The 22,121-nt window shown below is 40.7% G+C and overlaps 1 protein-coding gene across 1 annotated transcript in view; it reads right to left on the bottom strand.

Annotated features, from left to right (window-relative positions):
• Positions 1 to 22,121, bottom strand: part of UST (uronyl 2-sulfotransferase) — a 172,180-nt gene that overhangs the window by 15,109 nt on the left and 134,950 nt on the right. The window contains exons 6-7 of the mRNA XM_076333885.1: positions 20,662 to 20,759; positions 18,299 to 18,456 (exon numbers count right to left, since the gene is read on the bottom strand). Coding sequence (XP_076190000.1) covers positions 18,299 to 18,456; positions 20,662 to 20,759 — 256 coding nt within the window. The remainder of the gene's footprint in view (positions 1 to 18,298; positions 18,457 to 20,661; positions 20,760 to 22,121) is intronic.

A 22,121-nucleotide genomic window follows, 5' to 3' on the forward strand; every position in this document is an offset into this window, starting at 1 on the left:
CTCCTGGTGCTCAGCAGCTAGGCACCCCTCGAGCCAGAAGCTCCTGGTGCTCAGCAGCTAGGCACCCCTCGAGCCAGCAGCTCCTGGTGCTCAGCAGCTAGGCACCCCTCGAGCCAGAAGCTGCATGGATGGCTACTAAATGTAGTGACACAATGAACTTCTCCATGAATGCAGCGGTTTTGCAATCCTGCCAAGGTTTTGGTCATTAGCATGGTGTGTTGCAGGGAGTTCCACACTATAGTTATTTGTTGGTTTAAAAAAGCAAAACCACAACCAACAGCACCCAACCCTTTATGTCTATTTTAAACTTTTAAAACCTGATTCTCCCTGAGAAATCAAGACTAATCATTCTGCATTCAATCTCTTTGCATGGTTCATTTTTTGTTTCTAGCATATCCTACTTCAGTTGTCTCTTTTCCAAACTCAAGTCTATTTTCTTTGCCTATGAAAGCCATTCCATGTCCCTGACCATCTCCCTTGCTCCTGCTTTGTACCTTTTCTAATTCTGTTAGACCCTTTTTTGAGATGGTGTGATTAGAGCTGCAAATAATTAATGGAAAACGCTGCAATTTGTGGTTAAAAAGCCATACAACGTAACTAATTTTAACTTTTTTCATATTTAAGAATCAGAAGTAAATGATAACCTATGTGCCTTTACCACAGATTTGAACTGTTGCTTGTCCCAAAGCACAGACTGAGAATACTTCTTTCACTTTAACAAAAAAGGCAATTCAGGGCAAGAGATTTCTTCAACTTCACAGGCTAATTCTAAAAGCAATAGGGGAACCTATAAGTAAATTTAACTTGGCTGGTAAAGTAACAGAAAATATCATTAAGAACCAAGAGTTAAAATTTCAGTGCCCAATTGCAACAGATACTCCTCAAAACAATGAATCTGATTCTGAATCTACAAAATCCTATTCAATTTGCTAAGCTTACCAGAAGAATAAATGCCTGAATTTCACTCCTGCCCAACAGTTCAAAGAAATCCTGAAACCATAAATGATCAGCTCTGCAGACAGAATGCACCATTGAATGTATATATATTTTTTAAAACAGTATTTTTATGAAGTTCTGTGGAAAACATGATGAAAAAGTTATCTGAGAGAATGGTACATTCAGGGTTTTCATAGCAACAAAAACAATGGAAAAAAAATTAAAATCAAGGGAGCTTTGTAAAGGCCTGTCCAAAAAATCAAAAATTCATCTCTGGGAGGCTTGGCGTACGTTTACGTAGAAGGGACGCCTACCGCGTTGGATGTGTACATGCACTTACACATGGCAACAGGGCCCTAAGGCGCATGTTTTGACCTAGGCTCGGCACTCATTGGGAGACCAATGCATGCAATCAGGTTTTGTCTTGGTGCTGAGTATACAGGTCCCAGAACCCAGTTCAGTGTTTAGATGGAGGCCAAGTTCTCCTGTAAGCCCGTGGGTGCTGGGAATATGAAATTGTGACTCCGAGCTCTTTAAAAATACATTCCTCACAGGTTACTCCGGTGTGGCCAGTGACTATGGTCATCAGTTTCTAAACAAACACGGTAACCCGGGCATATCACGTTCAGCTGAAACTTCATCCATCTGCTTGCCACAGTGGTTGACAGCACTTCTGGCACATTCCCAGAGCATTTAATTTTGTTAAGTACATTTATTGAAGAAATGAAAACCCCTAAACTGAGCAAATATAGAGTCCTCATAAATATAACTACTTTTTTTTTTTCCCCATTTGGTCTGAATAACAGTGGGAAATGAAAAACCACAAGGCTGAAGGAAGTGAAGGGACTATTTATGTAGCATGGGAAAAATTAAACTGAGATTCAACACTTTCAAGTGGGTGACATCTGTTTATCAAAATACTTTTGTTGTATCTCTTTTGCCTTTGATTATCCAGTCTGTCTGCTAAGACTTAGAAACAGGGATGCGGTGCTAGATTCGTCCTTTGATTTTAGTGGCAATCTGTGTAAGTTCTGCCACTACTTTGAAATCAGAACGTTGGTCTGGCATTGCCAATTGCTAATAAAATATATCAATGTATCATGTGCCATTTCTTCGCAAAATTACTCACACGTGTATACAATATGAAAAGATGTGTGGGACTTGGAGTTTTTCCCTTTCTACACATGAGATACAAAGTGTCTATGCGCTAACTTTTTTATTTCTGTTAAAACAAAACCTGTTGAACAAGTGGGATGTACACCAAGATGTGGTCTGGAAGGAAAACAGGAGCAGCCTGTGAATTGAATAGCTGAATTAAGCAGTAACTCAAACCATTGATTTCTACAAGTAGCTTGCAAAAACATGCACCAAGGAAAATAATTTTCAGCGATCCAAAGCAGAACCTTTGGCTAAATGGTGAGTCTGCCCTTAAAATAGGCTAAATAATGTGTTCTGCAACTGCACCAAGTACTGGAGCCTACCAGGGACCACATGCCATATTCCGCCAGCAGCAGAAGGCAGTGCCAAGTAAATGCTGAAATTCAATATACAGACAAATGTGCTTTGCAACTTCACCGCTCTTCTGTTAGTAAAAGTTCTAGATGAACTAGGCTGGCATTTTTGGTAAGCTGTTTGCTAAAGTATAACATGACAGACTGAGGTTTCTTGCTATCAGCCACCTGCTTTGGTGTAGCTGCACCAAACAGGCAAAGTTGTACAAGCTGCAATTTGTTCCTGTTATTTTCAGCTAATAAAAGCTGAAAACAATTGACTACGAAAAGGGTTTGCAGTCCCACGGGAGCTGTTCTTGGTATATCAGGATGTGTGAATATATGTGTGTGTGTGTATATATGCCTATCAGGATAATGTCTTTCTTTCAAGGGCTTGGACACTAACAGCACTCATCTCACCCTTTTTCATCATGCTGACTGCAAAGAACAATTTGCCATTTGCAAACAAAACAAAATAATCTTAACAAGAGAAATCTGTTTCATTGTGCTTAAAAAGAGTATACATCCTCCATGCTAAGCATCTCACCTGACCATTAAAGAAAATCAATTGGTTTAACACACAAAATCACAGGCTAAACTAAGTACCCAAAACCAGGAAAGACCATGCCCTCTTCAAAGTGCTATTTGGCATCCAGGATTCCCAGATTATACCCTATCTCTAACGGCTTTTAATAGCCATCACGGGCACTCAAAATTTACCGCTGAATTTACCACTTATTGAACGAAATTAAGAATGGGAATGGATAGGATAAGAATCTAGAGGGAAAAAAACCCCACACCTGAAAGATCCAGAAATTCTGAAATAATAACCCTAAGGAAGACATGGAAAGCACTATTACCTGGTACCTTTATGGTGAAACTGGACAAACACTAGTCCCTGTGAACCAGGATTCAGTGCAGAAAAACAGACTGAGGACTTCTCAAACACTAAAACATAAGCTGTGGACAGCGCATGACCAGAGACGCATTTCTCATGTGCTGCATCCAAAAAACCTTGGAGAGAAAATGGAGGAAGCAACTGGTGAAATTACCTCGCTGCCAAATACCTGAGTAGGTTTGTTTGACCACCGTCTCCTACCCCAGCTGGTCCTGCCATGCTTCACCCTCTTCAAGATCCCTTCATAGTTTTACTATCCAAACTCCTTCCCCAGGTTTCCTGTCTTCTGCAGTTCATTCACTCGAAGCACTCTTCTAGCAGCTGCTTTGGTCACCATGCAGGGGTTTCTTGAGAGTTTACTAGAATAGATCTTCCTCTTCATTCATCTCCTCTGCTCTTGGCAAGGAAGTCTTGGGCTTCTGCTGTGCTTCTTTGCCCCACAGGGAACTAGGTCATAGACTTTGCTCCTGGAAACACTGCAGGAAAAGATACTGCCAAGGGTGCTAAAAAAACCCTAAACAAACCCCACAAAACCCCCCCAAACAATTCCACTAAAAGCTTAGCTCAAATAGCACTCCGTGATGCACAGATCTATCTATTGGATAGACAAGGAGAGCACTAAGGCGGCATGATATAAACTTTGGTTTTATGTGCATACTTCATCCTTGCTCCTACAAACACTACCGCACGCCAACTCCTTGCCAACATCCATCTCTACCCAACTGTATACCAGTATACAGCACGAGTGAGAAATATTCCTGCTGATGAGCTCCAGGCAGCCACTCAGGGCATCAGACCAACCCCCAGAGAGATAAACAGCCATTTACCTCTCTTCACTGATCATGCAGAGAGTTCAGTTTCCCTGGTACATAATTTAAGCACCTGACATTAAGTAATGTCAATACCCAGTGAAGTAAACCAGCTTTGTCAGCTGCCTGAAGACCCTTCAAAGATCAGTCATGGATACTGTGAAATTGGCAGAATGCTTACAGGGACAGTGGAGAGGGGAAGAAAACTTAAAAAATAAAAATAAGACTTCAATGCCCAGCAAAATATTTAGTGGTATTTAGGTTAAAACAGAGTTTTCTGTGAATATTTTCATTCAGCATTTTAAATAAATTTGCCTTGGCTATGCTCTCATTCCTGTCACGTCCAATTTCCACTAGCTTTTAGGAGACGTATATTATATATCAGCCACACATTAATACCACACTCTCATTTTATGTAACAGAAAAAGCACATATTCTTGCCTGAGCAGTAAACCTCCAAACTTGCTAACATCCCGAAGGCCCCGAGAGCGCAGCTCTGCAAAGCACTGGGGGCTCTGGCCAGACTCCTTGCAAGGTAGGCATGCGCCAAATACGCTGCTGCAGCAATGTCAGCGTGCTCCACGTCTTCCCTCAACACAGGCCCAACACGACCAGCCACTGGGCTCTCCCAGTAGCTTGTGTTGCACTTCTTTCTGGCTAGAAACAAGCCAACAATGAAACAACCCATCCCTTCTCTCTTCTTTTTTTGCTAGGCCCAACGGTGCTCTTTATCCATCTCCTTTTCCCCCTTCCGCTCCACAAAAAGCAAGGAGTCAAATAATGTAGCTGATTGTTTGGAAATGAATCAAAGCAGTCAAGCAGCAGGAAGAGCAAAGACCGAGACAAGCATACAGATTTTGTTCTAAGCCCTGCATTTGCATGCTCTGTAATACCAAAGATGTAATACTCATAATGACTTACAGGTACACGTGTACCCTAAGTACAGCAATACAGCACACAGCAACACACTTCACAGACCCTCCAAAACTCAACTGAAAGAAACACTATGGAAGAAGACAGACCACTACAATTACCTTATTTAAGATTTTCACTACACAAAAAGTATTAGATGAAATCATACTGCAACAGGCACAGGAATAGGGTATATTGTTTTATCATTGATCTGGCAGAACACAAGAAATAAGGTGTTTTCCTATGGTGGATGCACAGAGCTGATTAATCCCATAGTTACAGTGAAGCCAGACCAGAGGAGTCAAAGAAAGCTATGGGGAAAGCAAATTGATTGTGAAGAGAGAATATTTCAGGGCCTGAGAATAGAGCGGGAGCGCTCGCCTGGGCAGACAACAGATGCTGCTCCAGGCTTTCAGCAAGCAGCAAAGCAGGGAAGGATGGGTGAATGCTGGGGTTTACTTGTTTTAACTTGAGCAACTGGAGGAAGATGACAATTTAAGGCACTGCCCCCCTGGATAGCTCTTCTATTTCTCCTGAGTCTCCAATTATTATTTTTTTTCTTTCTTTTCAATACCCTCATTTCCCCTGAGTATGCACTCATCAGCAACTTGCATTCCCCAGAAATCCTCCCACTAGCCATCTGGAAAGACATTCATGCTAGAGGGCATAACACTCTTCTAACATGTAGATGCCTTTAAAACCACAAGTCATCTTCAGAAACCAAATTGCACGGAGGTGCATGAAGAATTCCTCCAAGACTTATTTTGGAGGCAAGTGAATTCAGCCAATTCACAAACATCAGCAGTAATTTCAATCCAGTAAGTACGTTTGGTATTCCCAAAACCTTCCCCCAAACCACACACCCCTTTGCACGTGCACTTCTTTTAGAAATATTTTTTTCTTGGTCTGTTTTTATGCTCACTTTTTGCCCTCAGCCTCTATGATAAAACTGTTTTCTGGGTAAGCCCTGAAGAACCAAGCAGACCAAACACTAATGCTCATATGGAATGTATTTTGGCGGGGGGGGGGGGAAATCCCTTAAGTTGAGTAGTTATGTTATTTTGAACTGGTTTTATATTTTATGCGTATATAGTGAAGCTGGAATTTCAGGGCTGGCTTTTGTTTGCATTCATCATGAAACATTTGTTATATGAGCTGCTGCTGCTACTGCTACCAAAACAGCTGCTGCTCACTGCTAGAAAACCAGAGACCAACTCAACAGTTTCTTTCTTCTTCTGGTAAGTCCAGCTGGCAAATGAAGCCTGGTGTTTCTACAGAAAAATTACCTCTGTTTGGCTTCACTGTCATCCTTGCCACCTTCTGCCTACCCAGAACACAGACTTGAAAGAGAATGGATAAATCTGAGCAAGAGCAGGTACGCACTGATGCTCCTGAATCACCTACAACGAAACGTAGATCAGAACTACAGCTATATGAACTCCCTGCTTTGCAGCTAGGGCAGCACCTCAACTGTGAACGTCTTTCCTTCAGCTGCTCTTGAGATATAGCCAGGATTTAGCCTCTCTGTCCTACATCATAATTTTCTGCCATCTAGAAAAACTGAGCCATGGCTTGACCTGGCTTTGCATGAAAACTTCTTTCCCATAGAAATGCTGCTGCCCAGTGGCTAGGGCAATCTGTAGGGGACTGCTTCCCTGCGCAGAAAAAAATACCCACCCATCTGACAATCTGTGCACTTTCCTACCAACCTGGACACAGACCAGGACCCAGAGCATCAGCAGACTGCAGTCCTGAGTGCCGAGGACAGACCTCCTCAACTGCACATAAGCTGAATTTTAATGAGTTGCTTTGTTACCATTACTAAAACACTTCAGTGTTGTTCTTGTTGCTTCCTGGTGATTTCATATTGGCAGTGACCTCTCTCATCTTTTTAAGAGAACATTTACCCCAGGCTGGAGCACAGTCCCCGTGGGACTCCCCTGTTTGTTTAAAGTAAGAGGAGACTAACGAACAATTAACGCCTACCTCTTTAACCAATTTTATCCCGCAGGAGAACGTTCTCTCCCATATCCTGACAACTTAATTTCTTTAAGAGCTTTTGGACAGACATCCTGCTGAAAATCACACCTGTACCATCTCATATCCCTGTGCTTGCTGACTCCTTCAAGGAACTAGTTGATTTGTGAAGCTCTACAAACACCATACTGACTTTTCCCAACTGTCTATTAATTTATTACAGTTCCTACCAGTACATAAATTGGATTCTTTCATCTGTTGCTGTCCAGGTGACCACTGCAGCCCTTTAAAAGCTTGGAGTCATGTTAACTACCTTCCATTCTTCCAAAACAGCTGCTGATTGAACGACAGGACACATCGCAGAGCTGGCAATTTTAGTTTCAAGGAGATCCTTGCTGAATACTAGCTCTGACAGCAGCACTCCTGACACTGCCAAGGAGGAAAGATAGCTGAGGAGAAAAAAAAGCCACACCCTAACACCAAATCTGTTATCTGTATTATAGATGGCATCTGCAAGTAACTGAAAAGTTATTCAAATTGAGTCCAAAGAGTACAACTCAAAAAATGAGATTTATAAAGCGCAGTAACAATTGTGCAAATGTTGGACATAGAAAAAGCAGCCCAACTGGAAAGAAGATACTAATTAAAGAACACAATGGGAATGCAATTTGGAAGAAAGGGAAGAGACAGGGAAGATGAGCCTAGAGAGCAGCGGAGGGGAGGACGCTCTTTCTTCCTACATTTGTAAATTTGTGATTCCACTCCAAGAACAGAGAAAAAGAAGAAAAAAGGAATCTTCCTAGCCATATTTAGTAAAAACCTCTTCTCCTGCTATAGCTTCTTGGAGAGCAAGTTTTCAAGTGGGACAGATCAAAAAGGCTGGGAGGTTCCAACCGGGAAAAGAAGTAGGGAGCATAAACTCCAAGAAAGACTCACTCTTGGAAGAGCAAGGGGCCAGCTCTCCAGCACCACAAACTGCCTCCAGGGCAGGTAAAGCAAAGGGGCTTGGAGGAAGGAGCTATGCTCAAGTGAGCAGATTATCCCCTCAGGAGCGAGGGCTGGGAGACATACCAAAAGGACTCCTGTGTAGCAGCTGAGAGCTACACTGCTAATAGATTTCCTTCATTTTAATTCTTGTAACTTTGTAACCAACGGCCAACCCTTGCACTTTGCTGAAACTGATTCTACTAATTCTTTCTCGTCCTTTCTAATTGTAATAACAGTGGTCTTAAGATGACTTAGAGTGCAATACGCTGTGTCCTCTGGGAGTAACTGGTCTATTTACAGAGGTACTCTGGGGATGTCTCTTCCCTGAGAGTGCCTGCCTGGCACCTCTCCCAGCTACCCACTGCCTCCCTCTCCCCAGCTCTCTGGTGGGCCTCCTAGTTCTGATGTAGTTGAAAAAAACCTTTTGGTATTAGCTTTGATGCCTTTAGCAAGCTCATGCCAGAAAGTGCCTTGCTATAATTTCACACCTAACTTGTCAGAATTTATGCTCTTTCACGTTTTCCTCATTTTAATTATTACAGCGTTTTAATTATTATAGCAGCTCATTTGTATAACTGTAAAAACTTGATTTTGAATTGCAATGTTTATGTGAAAACCCAAGTAATTCCTCAGGAATGGCTGCTCGTCTCTACTGCACAAAAATTACAGGTAAAAGCTTTTTTATAATTATATTTCTTTTCTGTAGTTACCTTACCTTTAGTATTTTTCAAAACCTTTCTGAGCCATCAAAGATACTGTCTCATGGTGCTCACATTGCTCTTGCAAGATGCCTCAAGGATAAGAATAATCCGTTTACCTGTAGCCTATTCTATCACTGATACAACGGGCAGGACTTACAATTAGTCTGAGGGAAAAATACAATAGCCTTCTCTGAAGACTGAAAATATGATTATGCTCCTAAAAGCAAAGTGAATAGTCAGCTCTGTGATCTGCTCCATACTGTTCCTGTGTCTTCAATGCCAAATATGCTCAGTTTTCAGTTAAAAGATGTTTCTCCCCAAACACTGCCCCTGAAAACATACTGTGGGACACAATGATAATCGAGCTAAATTCTCAGTTGTTTTGGTCCTATTATTAACAAAAGTTTTTCAGATACCAGCCTCAGCCACCCTGTACAACTTGCTTTTTTCCATGTAGGTGAAATGAAGACCTGCGCAAATGTACTGGAGCTGCAGCTGGGAACAGAAGTAGGCCCATTAACTGGGATTTAATGGCCTTCCGCCTCCTCCTCTATGCCTTCTGTTGCCTGAATAGAGGTCACAGTTGTCAAAGAAGCAATTTGCATAATCTGTTACTACTATAATTTTTATTCAAATGCTATTTTAAAAGCAGAAGCAGTAACAGAGGTTTAGCTGGAATGTTACTGATTAAAATAGCATTATGATTTTATTTAGTAAGTTAGTCAAGAAGGAATGAACTGTCATTGCAAGCTTTAATTGTCTGTCATTATAAAGTGTGTGGTGTTTTGTCATCAGTGACCCTGGATTATTCATAAGACGCAACTAATGCTGTATCCAAATGCAGCTTTCCCTCTGTGCCAGAGCTTTAACAAAGCTGTTTGTCCATGGGTTTTTCATTTTGTTATACTAGGAACAGAAAACATTCAAAAGATGCATCAGGGAATCAACCTCAGGTGAATAGTAGGAGCACTGTTATAAACCGTAACATCTTTAGTGACTGATATGCTCATTAGGTAAACCTGACAGTTGCTTGAAAGATACCAGCACCAACCCTTCAAAATGATCTCCTGACACAAAAAAAAAACCCAAAACACATTCTTGATACGGGGGATACAAGAGTTTGGCTGACTGGCCCCTTGGGATTTAGACCACAAATAAGTTTTGGTTCTACTGCAATAAAGTATGAAATTACATCTGTGTGGGTTTAGTCCAAAACCAGACAGCCCATCAATAGATCTGATGAAAGGAAACGGAAACAATGCAAGCCTCATGAAGATGCGGGATGAAATGCAAAATCTGGCGGCTGAAGTCTTTTGGAATTGCACTAAAAGATGAAGAGATGCCATAAGTGGTCTCAGCCTTCATAATCCTACAGGTATAAATGCACTATACAGAAAGTTTAGAGAGGAGAAACTCTGGTTGTGACGGAGAGGCTCAGACAAGAGCATGCAAAAAAACAGTGTGTTTGACTTCAGGTAAGGACCTTGCCAGTTGATGGGAAAGATCAATATGAAAAAGGTGGTGGAGAGGAACCGGAAAAGGTAGCAGACTGCAGAGCACAAGCTCTGTATATACAACGTGTATTATAGTACAAAGAAAGGAAAGATTCAGTAATTCTATGAAAAAATACGTAGCCTATCTCTACAATACATTGTAGGTTGTCAGAGCCAGTCTATGAGCTCACGTGCCCAGAAACTTTAGTAGAAGAGAAACATTCGATCTAGGTTTTTCAAAGGATGATTTAAGGGAACATGGACTTCACCTTCCGCTACAACTCATTCTGAGCACAGCCTTTACAAATTCAAGTCCCATGAAAATCCAAGCCTAAAATAAGGATTTAAAAATCTGCATTGCAACTGGCAAGCAGAGAAACCGTATCCTCCTTTGCCATATTCAGTGGTGAGACCTGGAAGGCGGCCAACCCCCCCGAATGCCAGAAGCGCTGGGCAGGGGCACTGTGGATCAACACTGGCCCTCCTCATTCCTCCAGTTCATGAACCATGCCCAGCATCCCAACCTGCCAAATACGTGTGAAATACGTCAATTTCTCACCTGATCTAAGTGATTATTGTTGGTGCTGCTGTATTTACAAAGTCAACCTCTCATCTTGACTCTAGGAGAAAGCAGAACCGTAGCAATATGTTTAGCAGATGGACCTGTAAATCGCACTTCCCTGCACTGTAAGCTCAGGGAGCAGATTTACCTGGAGTGAGTGTCATTGTCATGTCAGGTTGCCAGCTACCTCACTTTTCGTCTCAAAATGCACCATTCATTTTGGACCACATGATGTATTTATAGGCAAATGCTCTGCTGCATAACCATGCGCATACGAGCTAACTCCAATCTAAGAAGTACACACTAGCGGGGAACAGTAAATACAGCAGACTTGAGCCTGGATGCATACAAGCTCCATGCGGGCTTGGAAAGCTACGCCAAACTCTCTTGCCAGACCTTTACTGTTGCTCATATTTTAGCAGTGAGACTGATACTATCTTGGATCAATCTTTTGGTGCCACAGTTATGTCTCTCATGCAACACACACATAGTCTGGAGTGGCTTCACCTTCCTCAGCAGAACAAGAACTGCAGCTGTTATGAGCCGCCAATCTTTGCTGCAGAACTTGCCACGGAGAAGTTTAGCTTCTGAGACAAATCTTCCAAAGACCTAGAGGATCTTTTGAAAAACACAGAGTCATGAGAAAGCCCAGAAGTGCTCCAATCCTTCCAAGAGCTCCTATTCTTAAAACTGCTTGGTTTATTCACAATGGGATTGGAAACCTCTGAAAGACAGAAAACAACGTATTTTCCTTTTATGGAATTGGAAAAAGAAAGGATATTTCCACTGATTGTGCTTATCACCGATTGGTGCATCCACTAACTTCAAGGCATCCCAGATCAGGCAGTCCGGTTTTGTCCCTGCTTTGCAAATCTTGTATTTTCATTGCTGAAGAGCTAAATAACGTATCTATAGCTTCTGATACTACCTTCAGCTTTATAAAACAAACCAAGGAGCAGATCAGATGTGCAGAATGTCCTAGATGCTATCGACCTAATTGGGAACAAACGTCCTCGGGGATATGTGCTGTGACTCTTCCTCTTTCCTGCCTTTCTTGCACACAGAGAACTGGGAATTTGTTTTACAGTACAAGAAACAAAAATACAATTAAACACTCTTCCTAGAGCTCAAACTGCCTATTTTAGCATACACACTGTTTTAGAGCATTCTTCTAAGTAATTTTGAACATTCAGATTTCAGAGGGAGAAGAAAGGAATGGTTTGTTCACATTTCCTATTTTCATTTTCTATATTCAGAACAGGATGTTGGGTGATAAAGAAGAAAACACCACCCAGGCAGAATGTAAATTCACATGTGCTATTACCACTGGCACAGTGTTCAAGTCCCCTGAAAGTCCTGAAAAAGCAGGGAGATTACACCACCTTCTGGACAAAACTTTTTAAGTCGCACATACAGTTACTTTGCTTCACATAATGGATGGGAACGTGCCATGGAAGCATTACGCAGTTAGTTACTTCCCAAGTCCAACCTCATGTTTTACCTCCACACAAAATTTAGAATTTTCCTCTTCTGTAGAAAACTTTCATACACAGTGATTCCTCTTGAGAGTATTATTTAGGGAAAACACAAAGCTGTTTTAGAGTGTGAGGCAAAAGAAAAGACAGCATGTTTGGAGTTTCCAAAGTTTTTGAACATTTGAATGTCTTCAAAGTTTTCCCAAATTCTGTTTTAAGAAAGTAGCAGATGCAAAGAAGTGATGTTAAAAAAAAAAAAAAAATCTCAGAATTTAAATTGGATCTAATCCAAGCTGCTTTTATTCTCACATCAAGAGTGCAGATGCTTGTGGGAGAGAGAAAGTTTGTGCATTTGTGCACCAGAGATGAGCCAATATATTCCCTTTCCACATACCAGTCACAACCCTCTCCAGAAAGTACGGCTCATGAGAAGCAGGCAGACTATTAGAAGCTGCAGATCACTTGTCCTAATGTTTTCTTTCCTTTCATTTTGTGCTGAACAAAGGCAGAATATAAGATGATCACTATTTAAGGACACTGCACAAAAAGCACCGCCTCCTTCCATTAGACTTCTTTCAACATTTCTTACCCAGAGTTTTTGCTCTTGGAGGTTGTGCCTCCACAGACATCCATTCCAGTTCCTCAGAGGGAAAAAAAACCAGTGGGATCTTCCCTCCCTCCCTTTGGTTTCTTCACATCACAGCAACTCTTCCAGCAATGACTCTCAGTTCCTGAACATTTCCAAATGCATAGCATCCACATCTTGCCAGAGCAGCCCAAGAACAGGGTGGGAGAAAGGCTGCCACAAGAATTTAGTACTAACGGTATCAGTCACACTACAGGGAGCACTGCTAAAAAAGTGATGGCCTGGAAGGGGGGATAAGGAAAGAAAGAAAAGCCTCTCTCAGCCTTCTCCACTTGCAAAGAGTTTCATTTTGACAAGGAGTGGGAAAATGCTCTTCTCCACTTCCAGCACAGGAATCATCTGAAGGCACGCCCCACCTTCGGTGCTGCCCCAGCACAGGAGCAATCTTCAGCACAGTGCAAAGGCTGACGGGGTTGATCCCACCCTTTTCCTAACTCCATCAAAGAAGGCTTCACCATCTGCCTCACAAGATCTCAGCCTTGCAATAACAACAAATGGCAGCATCTCCCTCCTTACTGGGTTTAAAGAGAAGGAGAAGCTCATAAATCGAAAGTGTCAAGGCTCTGTCACCAGTATTCATGAACAGAATGGATTTAAAAAATCAGCAAGTTTATATTACCCTGGATAATACTACTACTACAGTTAAAAACATTCCCTGTAAATGTGATTCTTAAGGAGAATCACATTTGTATTGCATTTTCAAAAAAGCACATTTTACAGTTTACCTGAACAATATATTTTCTTCCAGCTGACAGCATGAGTAATTTCATTGCACTCAATAAAATTCACTGTTTGAAAAGTTTGTCAGTCTTCTTGCTTTAGAGTAAGATCTACACATTCTCCACGCAAAATGTAACTTTCAAGAAACAAAGATTTTTCTTCTAGTATTGGGAAGAAGTGTTTTTATAGGGCTTCTGGTGCCAAGAAAATTTATGAACTCCTGCAGAAAGGTGAGAGGATATGGGTTATTTCTGAGGTGATAAAAAACATTTTATTGCCTATTCTTTTACATTAGATGCTGTTAACTTTTACCCCATGCCACAGAAGTTGACAAGGCAGAAGAAAATTCTATGTTTTGCTGTGTATAGTGTGTATTTTCTGCCTCTTAAAAACACCAAAGATAGGAAACCCACACGTGTCCATTTCAAAAGAAACTGTGTAAGTATTCTCTGCTTTCTGGCTACCAGCCAGGCTATGAAAGTGAGCTACAGCCAGCAAAAATGAACAGGACTGACCAATTCTTTTTTTCTTCAGTTGTGCTCCTGAGAGTGAGGAGAGATTTTACATGTAAAGTTATGCTATAACTATTTCAGGCCTTTCAAAGAGTTAAGGAATACTTCCAAGTTTTGAAGTAAATATAATCCAAGGCTCTGCAACTGGACTCTATTTGCTCCAATGCTGGGGAAAAAAGACAAAATTTTGAGCAAATTTTACTGTGTTAGCAAAGAAATTTAGTAAACACAGTATTTTTTTTTTTTTTTAATTTATTCTACCCATCTACCTATTCAACAATCCATCCGCCGCCCCCCCCCACTCCTTTTGATCTCTTTTCAAGGGCAGTTCTGCCTGTCAAGGCAGGAAGAGTTTGTCACTTTGGACAAGACAGGCATCAAAAAAAGAGAGTCCTTTCGCAATTCTTGACTTGGTATCAACATTAAGAAAATACTTAATTTCAAGGAGAGAGCGGAAAAGGAGAAAAACAGGAAGCCTGTAGCTCTAAAGTATTCTACAAGATAAAACCAGATTGGTTCCAATGAAAACTTTAGCACCACAAAGGGCTTTCACATTTTGTTGCACATTGTTATAAAACACACAAGTCAAAATATTTGGCATATGGATTAGCTGAAGGCAACATTTTTATTAAGGCAATGAAGAAAATTATCCTCCTAGTGTCCTCTGACACTAAAACTTCCTGTCATGCAGAATTGCCAACTTTTTTAAGCTCACAAAATTTGAGAAAAAATTGGTGTGCATTTCAAAATGTGACACCGTCAAAAAGAAAACAAAAAGCCAGCACAGAACAAATACACAGCAGCTGGCAAGCAAAATGTATTAAAAATCTCAATAACCAACTGTTAGTGATAATGTCTGAACAAGCCAACTGCATTTCACTTTCTTAAATGTTTTATATTTTACCTTTCTTCACAGTTTCCTTCTGCCAGCTTATGTAAAACAAATCATTAGCAGCACCGACAAAAGCACTCAAGTCATATTGCATTACGCAGTTATCTGTCATTACATATACAGGCAGATACCCGCACTCGCATTTCTGTGCTCTCTGATGTAAATGTCCAACTATCTATCTGATCAATAGAGCCACAGTTTTACTGATCTTCTGCTTCAGAACAATAGCAGCAAAGTATTGTTGAAGGTAAAAAGGCTACAGGCTTTGTTTTCTAGCTAGGAGGAGGACACTGAGCAAGAGTTTCTTAATAAATGTTGTTACATGCTGTTTCAGATGAGAAATTTTACTACAGACACAGAAGAAACAAAGCAGTTTGAATATGGCTTGCATGGTTAAAAGAAACAGAGATGAGAAAAAGTTTCCAGATTTCCTGATTTCTATTAGCATCAACCTATATTGAAGGCTCCCGATAATAAGTTTGCTTGGATGGAAGCTGTAGTGATCTGGTGCCCACCCAAAGCACCTGTAATGAGGGAGGAGGGTCCCAACCTTGGGAAGAAGAAGGGGTTTAACCCAGAACTTCTGCAGACATATCTTAAATGCACGTGTGATTTTATGGGTTTGATAACAACCAGCAGTTTGCTTCCTATAGCAAGAGGTAGGCGCTTTTAATTTGGCTTAGATTATGATGTTGGTGGGACAGCAATCACCCATTTCCTACTCTGCTTTCTAATCTATGTAATCCACTAAAGCAACACTGGATGGAAATTGCCTTCCTTCACTTACTTTCTGCTTCAAAACAGCTCTACAAATCCAGTTTTTGAATTGCGTCTAATCCAGAACCGCTTATTGCAGTGGACTCTGGTGCAGAGATTCACTGACCTGGAAGTGAATCACCTTTCTGTACACGGTCCTTCACTGTGTTTTTCTCATCTCAATATATTCAACTGATAAAAGATCAGTTCTGGAAAAGCTTTACTTTCTTTATACGAAAAGAGGAAAGACTGCCATAAGAGTATCTCAGGTGGAGCAGCAGGTCAGCAGACAAAACTGTAAATTGTGTAAATTTAATCCGCACGTGTTAGTTGCAACAAAAGGTCAGTTTTGGCCCAAAGTATCTGCTGCTTTGTGGGATCACCACACATCTGGGCAGAATAACATCTCTTCTTCCCAGCACTTCACGATGCAACAGCAGAGGGTGTTGCAGATCAGGTCTAAGGTGCCCTGAGGAGAATGATGTAGGATTTGTTACACAGCACGTGGATTTTTTTTTTTTTTTTTCTTTCTGGCTGATTCTGTTAAGGTTTTTGTAAGCATTAGCACCAACTCAGAAATAACCTGAAAATAATTATGATTGGAAAAAAAACCCAAATACATGCATGTATGAAAACAGGAGGAGAGAGTTAACACAAGGAAACTGTTTCCTTTCTGTTCTTCCTTGTCAATAAGTGAATCGGAAAAATAAAACAGAAGTTTAATCCGCATAGGGAATACTGAAGGAAAGAGATGAATCTTCACACATGACACAAGACCAGTCTTACACATGAAATCCCAGAGGAAATCACTGTCCTGAAATAGGGGATCAAATCTGCCCCAGATACTGGAATATACACAGTGAAGAGAAAGATTATCCAGTACTTAACGGTTCTGGGAGATTGCTTATTTCACACCTGACGATTTCTAGGGCACCCTGATGAAAATCGAGACCCTACATGCTGTTTGTTAGCTTCCCCCAATGGTGCTGAATAGATGAAAATCTATGGTGCACAGAACAGCTGAGGAAGTCCTATAGATTCCCAAAGAAAAGTCTGCTCATTGCAAAGAGCATGCTTCTATTGATCCCCTGCCTCCCTCTCATCTAACATCCCCGTGGGAAAACCTTGGAGACTGAATTCTGCAAACCGTTAGGAAGATTTCCACACACTACAAACGTAGGTCTTTTTATTTTTTAATTTACAAAGAAAAAGAGATATAACTGATCCAAAACTGGGCATTGCTCTCATGTCAACACCACACCATGCTCTCCTTATGTCTGTTATTGAGCAAAACAGCTCTATGGCTGATTATAATACCACAAAAAAGTAACACTCACACCTTCTAAATAGGTGCCTTAACTGCTTTATTGCAAGCGGATAATGACCCACTGAAATCATGTTCAGAGGAGGAATGCCACACTTTCCCTGTAATATCTGTATCATTGCTAAACACAAGACGTTCAAAAATGCATCCTAGAAGCAGGGACTGGTGGACAGTCACCCATAATTCCTGGTTATGGACAGAAACTCATAATTTCTCAAAGTGACTGATTACTGTGATAGCTGCCGTCAGTCAAAAGCCAGCCATCAGCCGCATGCATTACAAACAAAATTCCATCTTTGATCCATGTTTTGGTATAAAACACACATTTCAGTGGCTGTAGGCATTTCACACCGACATGAATGCAACTGAGTCACCAAGCCAGAAGGGAAGTTTTACCCCTCCCTGGTTCATACGATGTTGATGGCCCAGCCAAATGTAAGCAGGAAATCAGTTCTGCCGGAATGACATGCACAGCCCCACAGAAGCATCGTATGTCTTGGTTTAGGCATAGGATACAAGACTGTCTTCTAAAGAAGTTAGCAATAAATAAGAGTTGGGAGGGATGGACTGACGCAGAGAAGAGAGAACCCTTTCAGACTGACTGCGGGGTGCAAATTAAGAGGTAGATTAAGTGCTCTCTGTTTTCATGTCTCTACTCAAGTCTCCTAAGCCTTTTTCCTCAGCATGCTTTGTACTTAAAGTGCTGTAAATACGTGTTCTTACTTGTACTTTACCTAAACTCAGTTTAACTGGAGGTTCATTTCATTTCAACTCTTAGTCAAGGTTGAGGGAAAATAAATATCCTGGTACTGGAGAATCTCCAAAGCATCCAGCTCCCCAAAACATTTCTTGCAGGTTTACTTAGGTAGATATTGCTGGCACCGTTTTGAGAATATTTTGACAGTATTATTTGAGAGCTGAGTATGACAGAATTAAAAGAAGAACAAGCCACTCCAGTGGTAAAGGGGAAGCTTTCTGGCATGTGGCAAGATCACTGGAGCACCAAGTGCTTGCCCAGGAGTGAAAACCATGCAGTAACATTAAGAATAAAAGAAGAATATGTACCCTTCCCCATCAATCAAATCTGCTCCCTAAAAGGGAGATAAATCTCTTCATTGACTAAACAAGACATAAACACATAGCTTTCAGCAGCCATGCAGATTTTGCCGAAGTTTCTGTAAGAATAGCTTTTTAATGGAAAAAGTTACCTGGGTTTTTGTAGATGCTAAGCACATCCTTGAAATAATGAGGTAAGAATCTTTCTAATAAAAGCAGCACATCCTCCAACTCCTCCAGAATGCCCACAAGCAGAAAATTTTCATTAACGTTCAGCTTTGCTCTTTCAAGGGCCCATTCACCAGGCTCCCTGTATGAAATTAATGGGGGGGGGGGGAGGGGGAAGAGGTTAAATATGCATTTACTTCAGAAATTCAAGCCAAGAACACAACTGAATCAAAAAATATTCAGTGCTGTACTTCTAACAGAACATAAAAAAACCCCCACCAAACCTGAAAGGCTTACTGAGCTTTGCTGGACAACATCTAGAATTGGTTTGGCATGTAAAAACACGAGCACATTAAAAGGAGGTTAATCACTGCGTGGAAGCACTCTGTTCTGAAGACATCTGTCACCGGGTTGTTTATAAGCTCAAACTTGTGAACTCCTGTATTTCAACTCAGAAGCACAACCCATGTCACGGGAGGAACGACTTCCCTGGGTGATGAAGGGTGCTAAGGGGTGGCGGTGTCCCTGAACCTGTCCCTGAGAACTGCTGCGAGCAACCACTGCCTGCTGTTACCTAGTGAATACCACACAGGAGGCTACCGGCCTGTTTCCCACCTTGTCCTTCATTTTAACTTCTGCCAAAGTCTCCATGAGCTTCCCTTTCCCTGCCATTACCCCTGACTGCCCTGTGTCTCTGCTACAGGATTCGCATTTGTTTGCTCTGACTGATACTGGTTTTGAAGATCAGTTTAGGGTTATTCTATCTTTCCCCCCAGTGGGAAAAGCTGGCAGGACACCAGTACACCTTTATGTTTCTCTCGTAGTTTCATGGAAGCACAATTAGGTTTGACAAGCGTATGAATCCTAAGTCCCTTAGATGAACTCATATTAATTTATGTCCTGGGAGCAGCAGTCAGCATTCATATTGATAAGGGATATAATGCCAGTGTCCCAAACTAAAGGAAATTAGCTTTCTCCCAGGGTCCAGCTGGTATGATGAACATCTGAGTCACACAGGCTACCTGAGAGGGGCTGGAGATCACACCTCTTCCTTGACTTCCATTAGGCTATTGCAAATTCTATGCGATAGTGAACTTCCAATATTTATCAGAAGCTCTTCCCATGACATGCAGAAAGGCTTACTGCTTTACACTCCCACTAGAGCAGACTTGGAGCAGGTTTTTCATTCCCTACCACCTTCCTTGAATAGGTCCATTTTCTGCAAAAGCAGAGTGTCCTTACAAATACTACGAGCTTCCTTCTTGCAGCTCCTTGTGAGACTAGGAAGTAGCTGAAGGAAGTGCAATGGCATGATAGGAGACACATCTATAACAAGCTACGAAACAGTACTGCAATACACTGCTCAGAAACCCCATAGAGGTATGTTGTGAAAGCCTTCAGACATGTCACTGTTGTTAATAAGTGTGCAAACATAAGCATTTGCAAATGAGGCCAAAATACATTATGAAAAAAAAGTGTAATGAAAATGAAGTCATGAATCTCCTTTGTTTCTTAATCATACCCTCGCTTATGTCAAAAAACTAAAGCAGGATTTTACAGCAAAGATACTTAGAAACTGAGACATAAGAATGAACACATTTTCACTTGTTACTACTGCTACAAAAAGTATGGCTTTTGAAAGAAATTTTTGAGAACATGTGCAGTTGTTCCACTATGGAGAAGCAGTAACAATAAATAAATAGAATACCTTGAAGTTGAACAAACCTAATAAAGAACATGCTGTGACCAACAATATAAAAGTATTTGAAAACAAGAAGGTATTTAAAATTATTCACATATTATTGCATAAAAGTTTACTATGCAGTATCAATAATACAGCAATATGAGAATGGCATAAATAGACACATTAAAAATGAACTAGCTCAATTACAGCAGTAGAAGGCTGCACTTCACATAGTTTTAAGCATGATTACTATTTCTTACACAGATATAAAAACATGGAATTCCTCAGATATAGACCTGATACAAACACCTGAGCAGAGCTAAAACATGTATTACAAAATTACAGTGCAGGTAAAATGAGTAATGAGCACATATGGTCACTGCCATTCTCACCTTGCCAACCCAGAAGAGAAAAATCCACGTAAATACATCCAGATTTGATGAATTATTCAAGTATTAAATCAAGAAAAAAGAATAGTACTACATTTGCATTATCCCCCCCTTACTCCAAAATATATGCATGCAGTTACCACATACAGCGCTACATTGCACTTACCCTTTTCTCTTGTATTTCAAATAACTGTTGCCTCTTTATCACCAGTTCCTGACAAAATGTTGGCAATAGCTATTGCTGAACAAATTGGGATACCTTGTATATATTTACCTGCATCTTGGATGCTGTCCACAGAAATATGGTATGATGTAAAATAACCTGGGATTGGAACATTCAGGGTAGTTTTCAAGGATACATACATTAATGTCCTGTGGGGGAGGAAAGGAAAAAAAAAAAAAAAAAAAGAAAGAGGTTGAATACTGCATTTTCCTTTCTCTATTAACAAGTGTTTTCTTCATCTCATACTTTATACAGCCATCTCAGAGTCAAAGGATCGTGCTGGGGCTATAGCAAATACCTTAAAAGTCATCTACTGGTCAAATTATCTACTTCTAAATATCATTAGAAAGTTTCAGGAGGGAAAAAAAAAAGTGATTTTGTTCTAGAATGCAAAAAAACACATTTTTTTTTCTTGCTGCAAATAACACAATTACTATATTGAGATTATTGCATGATTCAAAGCGGGACACATGGATCAACTTTCATATTGAGTTATATTTAAAATATTCAGGAGATTATTTTCAGACTCTTCTTTCTTCTAAATACACCCTGGGGGACACCTGAAATAGCCAGAATAAATCAAATTGAGACAACAATTATTTTTTTTTTTTATTCTGCTTCATTCAATGACTGGAATGAACAACTGTAAGCTGTAATTTCCACAGCTTATTCTTGATATAAAAACATAGATCACTTTTGATTACAATTCTGTACATTCCTCAGATGTTCAGAATTGAGCCTATTGTGTAAACCCTCACTGAGAAAAGGGCTTATTAGAAAGTATTTATCATTTTCCTGATTTATCGTTCATCTAATTAGGAGCTGTTTATAATTTTTCAAAGACTAGGCATAGCTACTGAACCCTGAGGAACTGTATTCCATTTCTAGCTTTACTCTGGCGCAATAATAAACGTACCTGCAAGCAGGACTGAATTCCACTATCCTTATCTAGTCTAATAGACCCTTACTCTGCAAGCAGACCCACTGACTCCAGAGACACATACAGGGCAAAAAAAAAAAGGTGCAAGACCACATAAGCAAAGATGAAAGGATCTCATCTTTGCAAAACCAATCTTCATTCTTATTTAAAGATGCATGCTTTTACAATGCAACAGGCTTGATACACATCAATATCAAAACAATGACTAATCAAATCCATACTTCATCAAGTAAATAAAATGTGATAGAGAACACTTCAGTGGGCAACACGTCCTCTGCAAGACAGAAGTGCTTGGCAGCGTGGAAGACATGGAGAGCATCCCCTGCTCTCCTGGGGCAGCGTGGGGTACAGGTCTCCAGCCGCAGCATCCGCTCCTGAGACCTCAGCACAGAAAAGCTCTTCCCAGAACTTCAGCCCTCACGCCTAACTTCACTAGTGTCACATTTGGGTCCGTAAGCCTTTTAAAGTACATTCCTGTTTCCTCCTCTGTTTTGCACTTATGTAAATCAGATTTTGTAAGCACATCAGAAGATCTTGGGCTGGGAAGTAAATCACATGGTGAGGAACCATC

The sequence above is a fragment of the Aptenodytes patagonicus genome, chromosome 3, assembly GCF_965638725.1.
Source record: "Aptenodytes patagonicus chromosome 3, bAptPat1.pri.cur, whole genome shotgun sequence".
Taxonomy (NCBI): domain Eukaryota; kingdom Metazoa; phylum Chordata; class Aves; order Sphenisciformes; family Spheniscidae; genus Aptenodytes; species Aptenodytes patagonicus.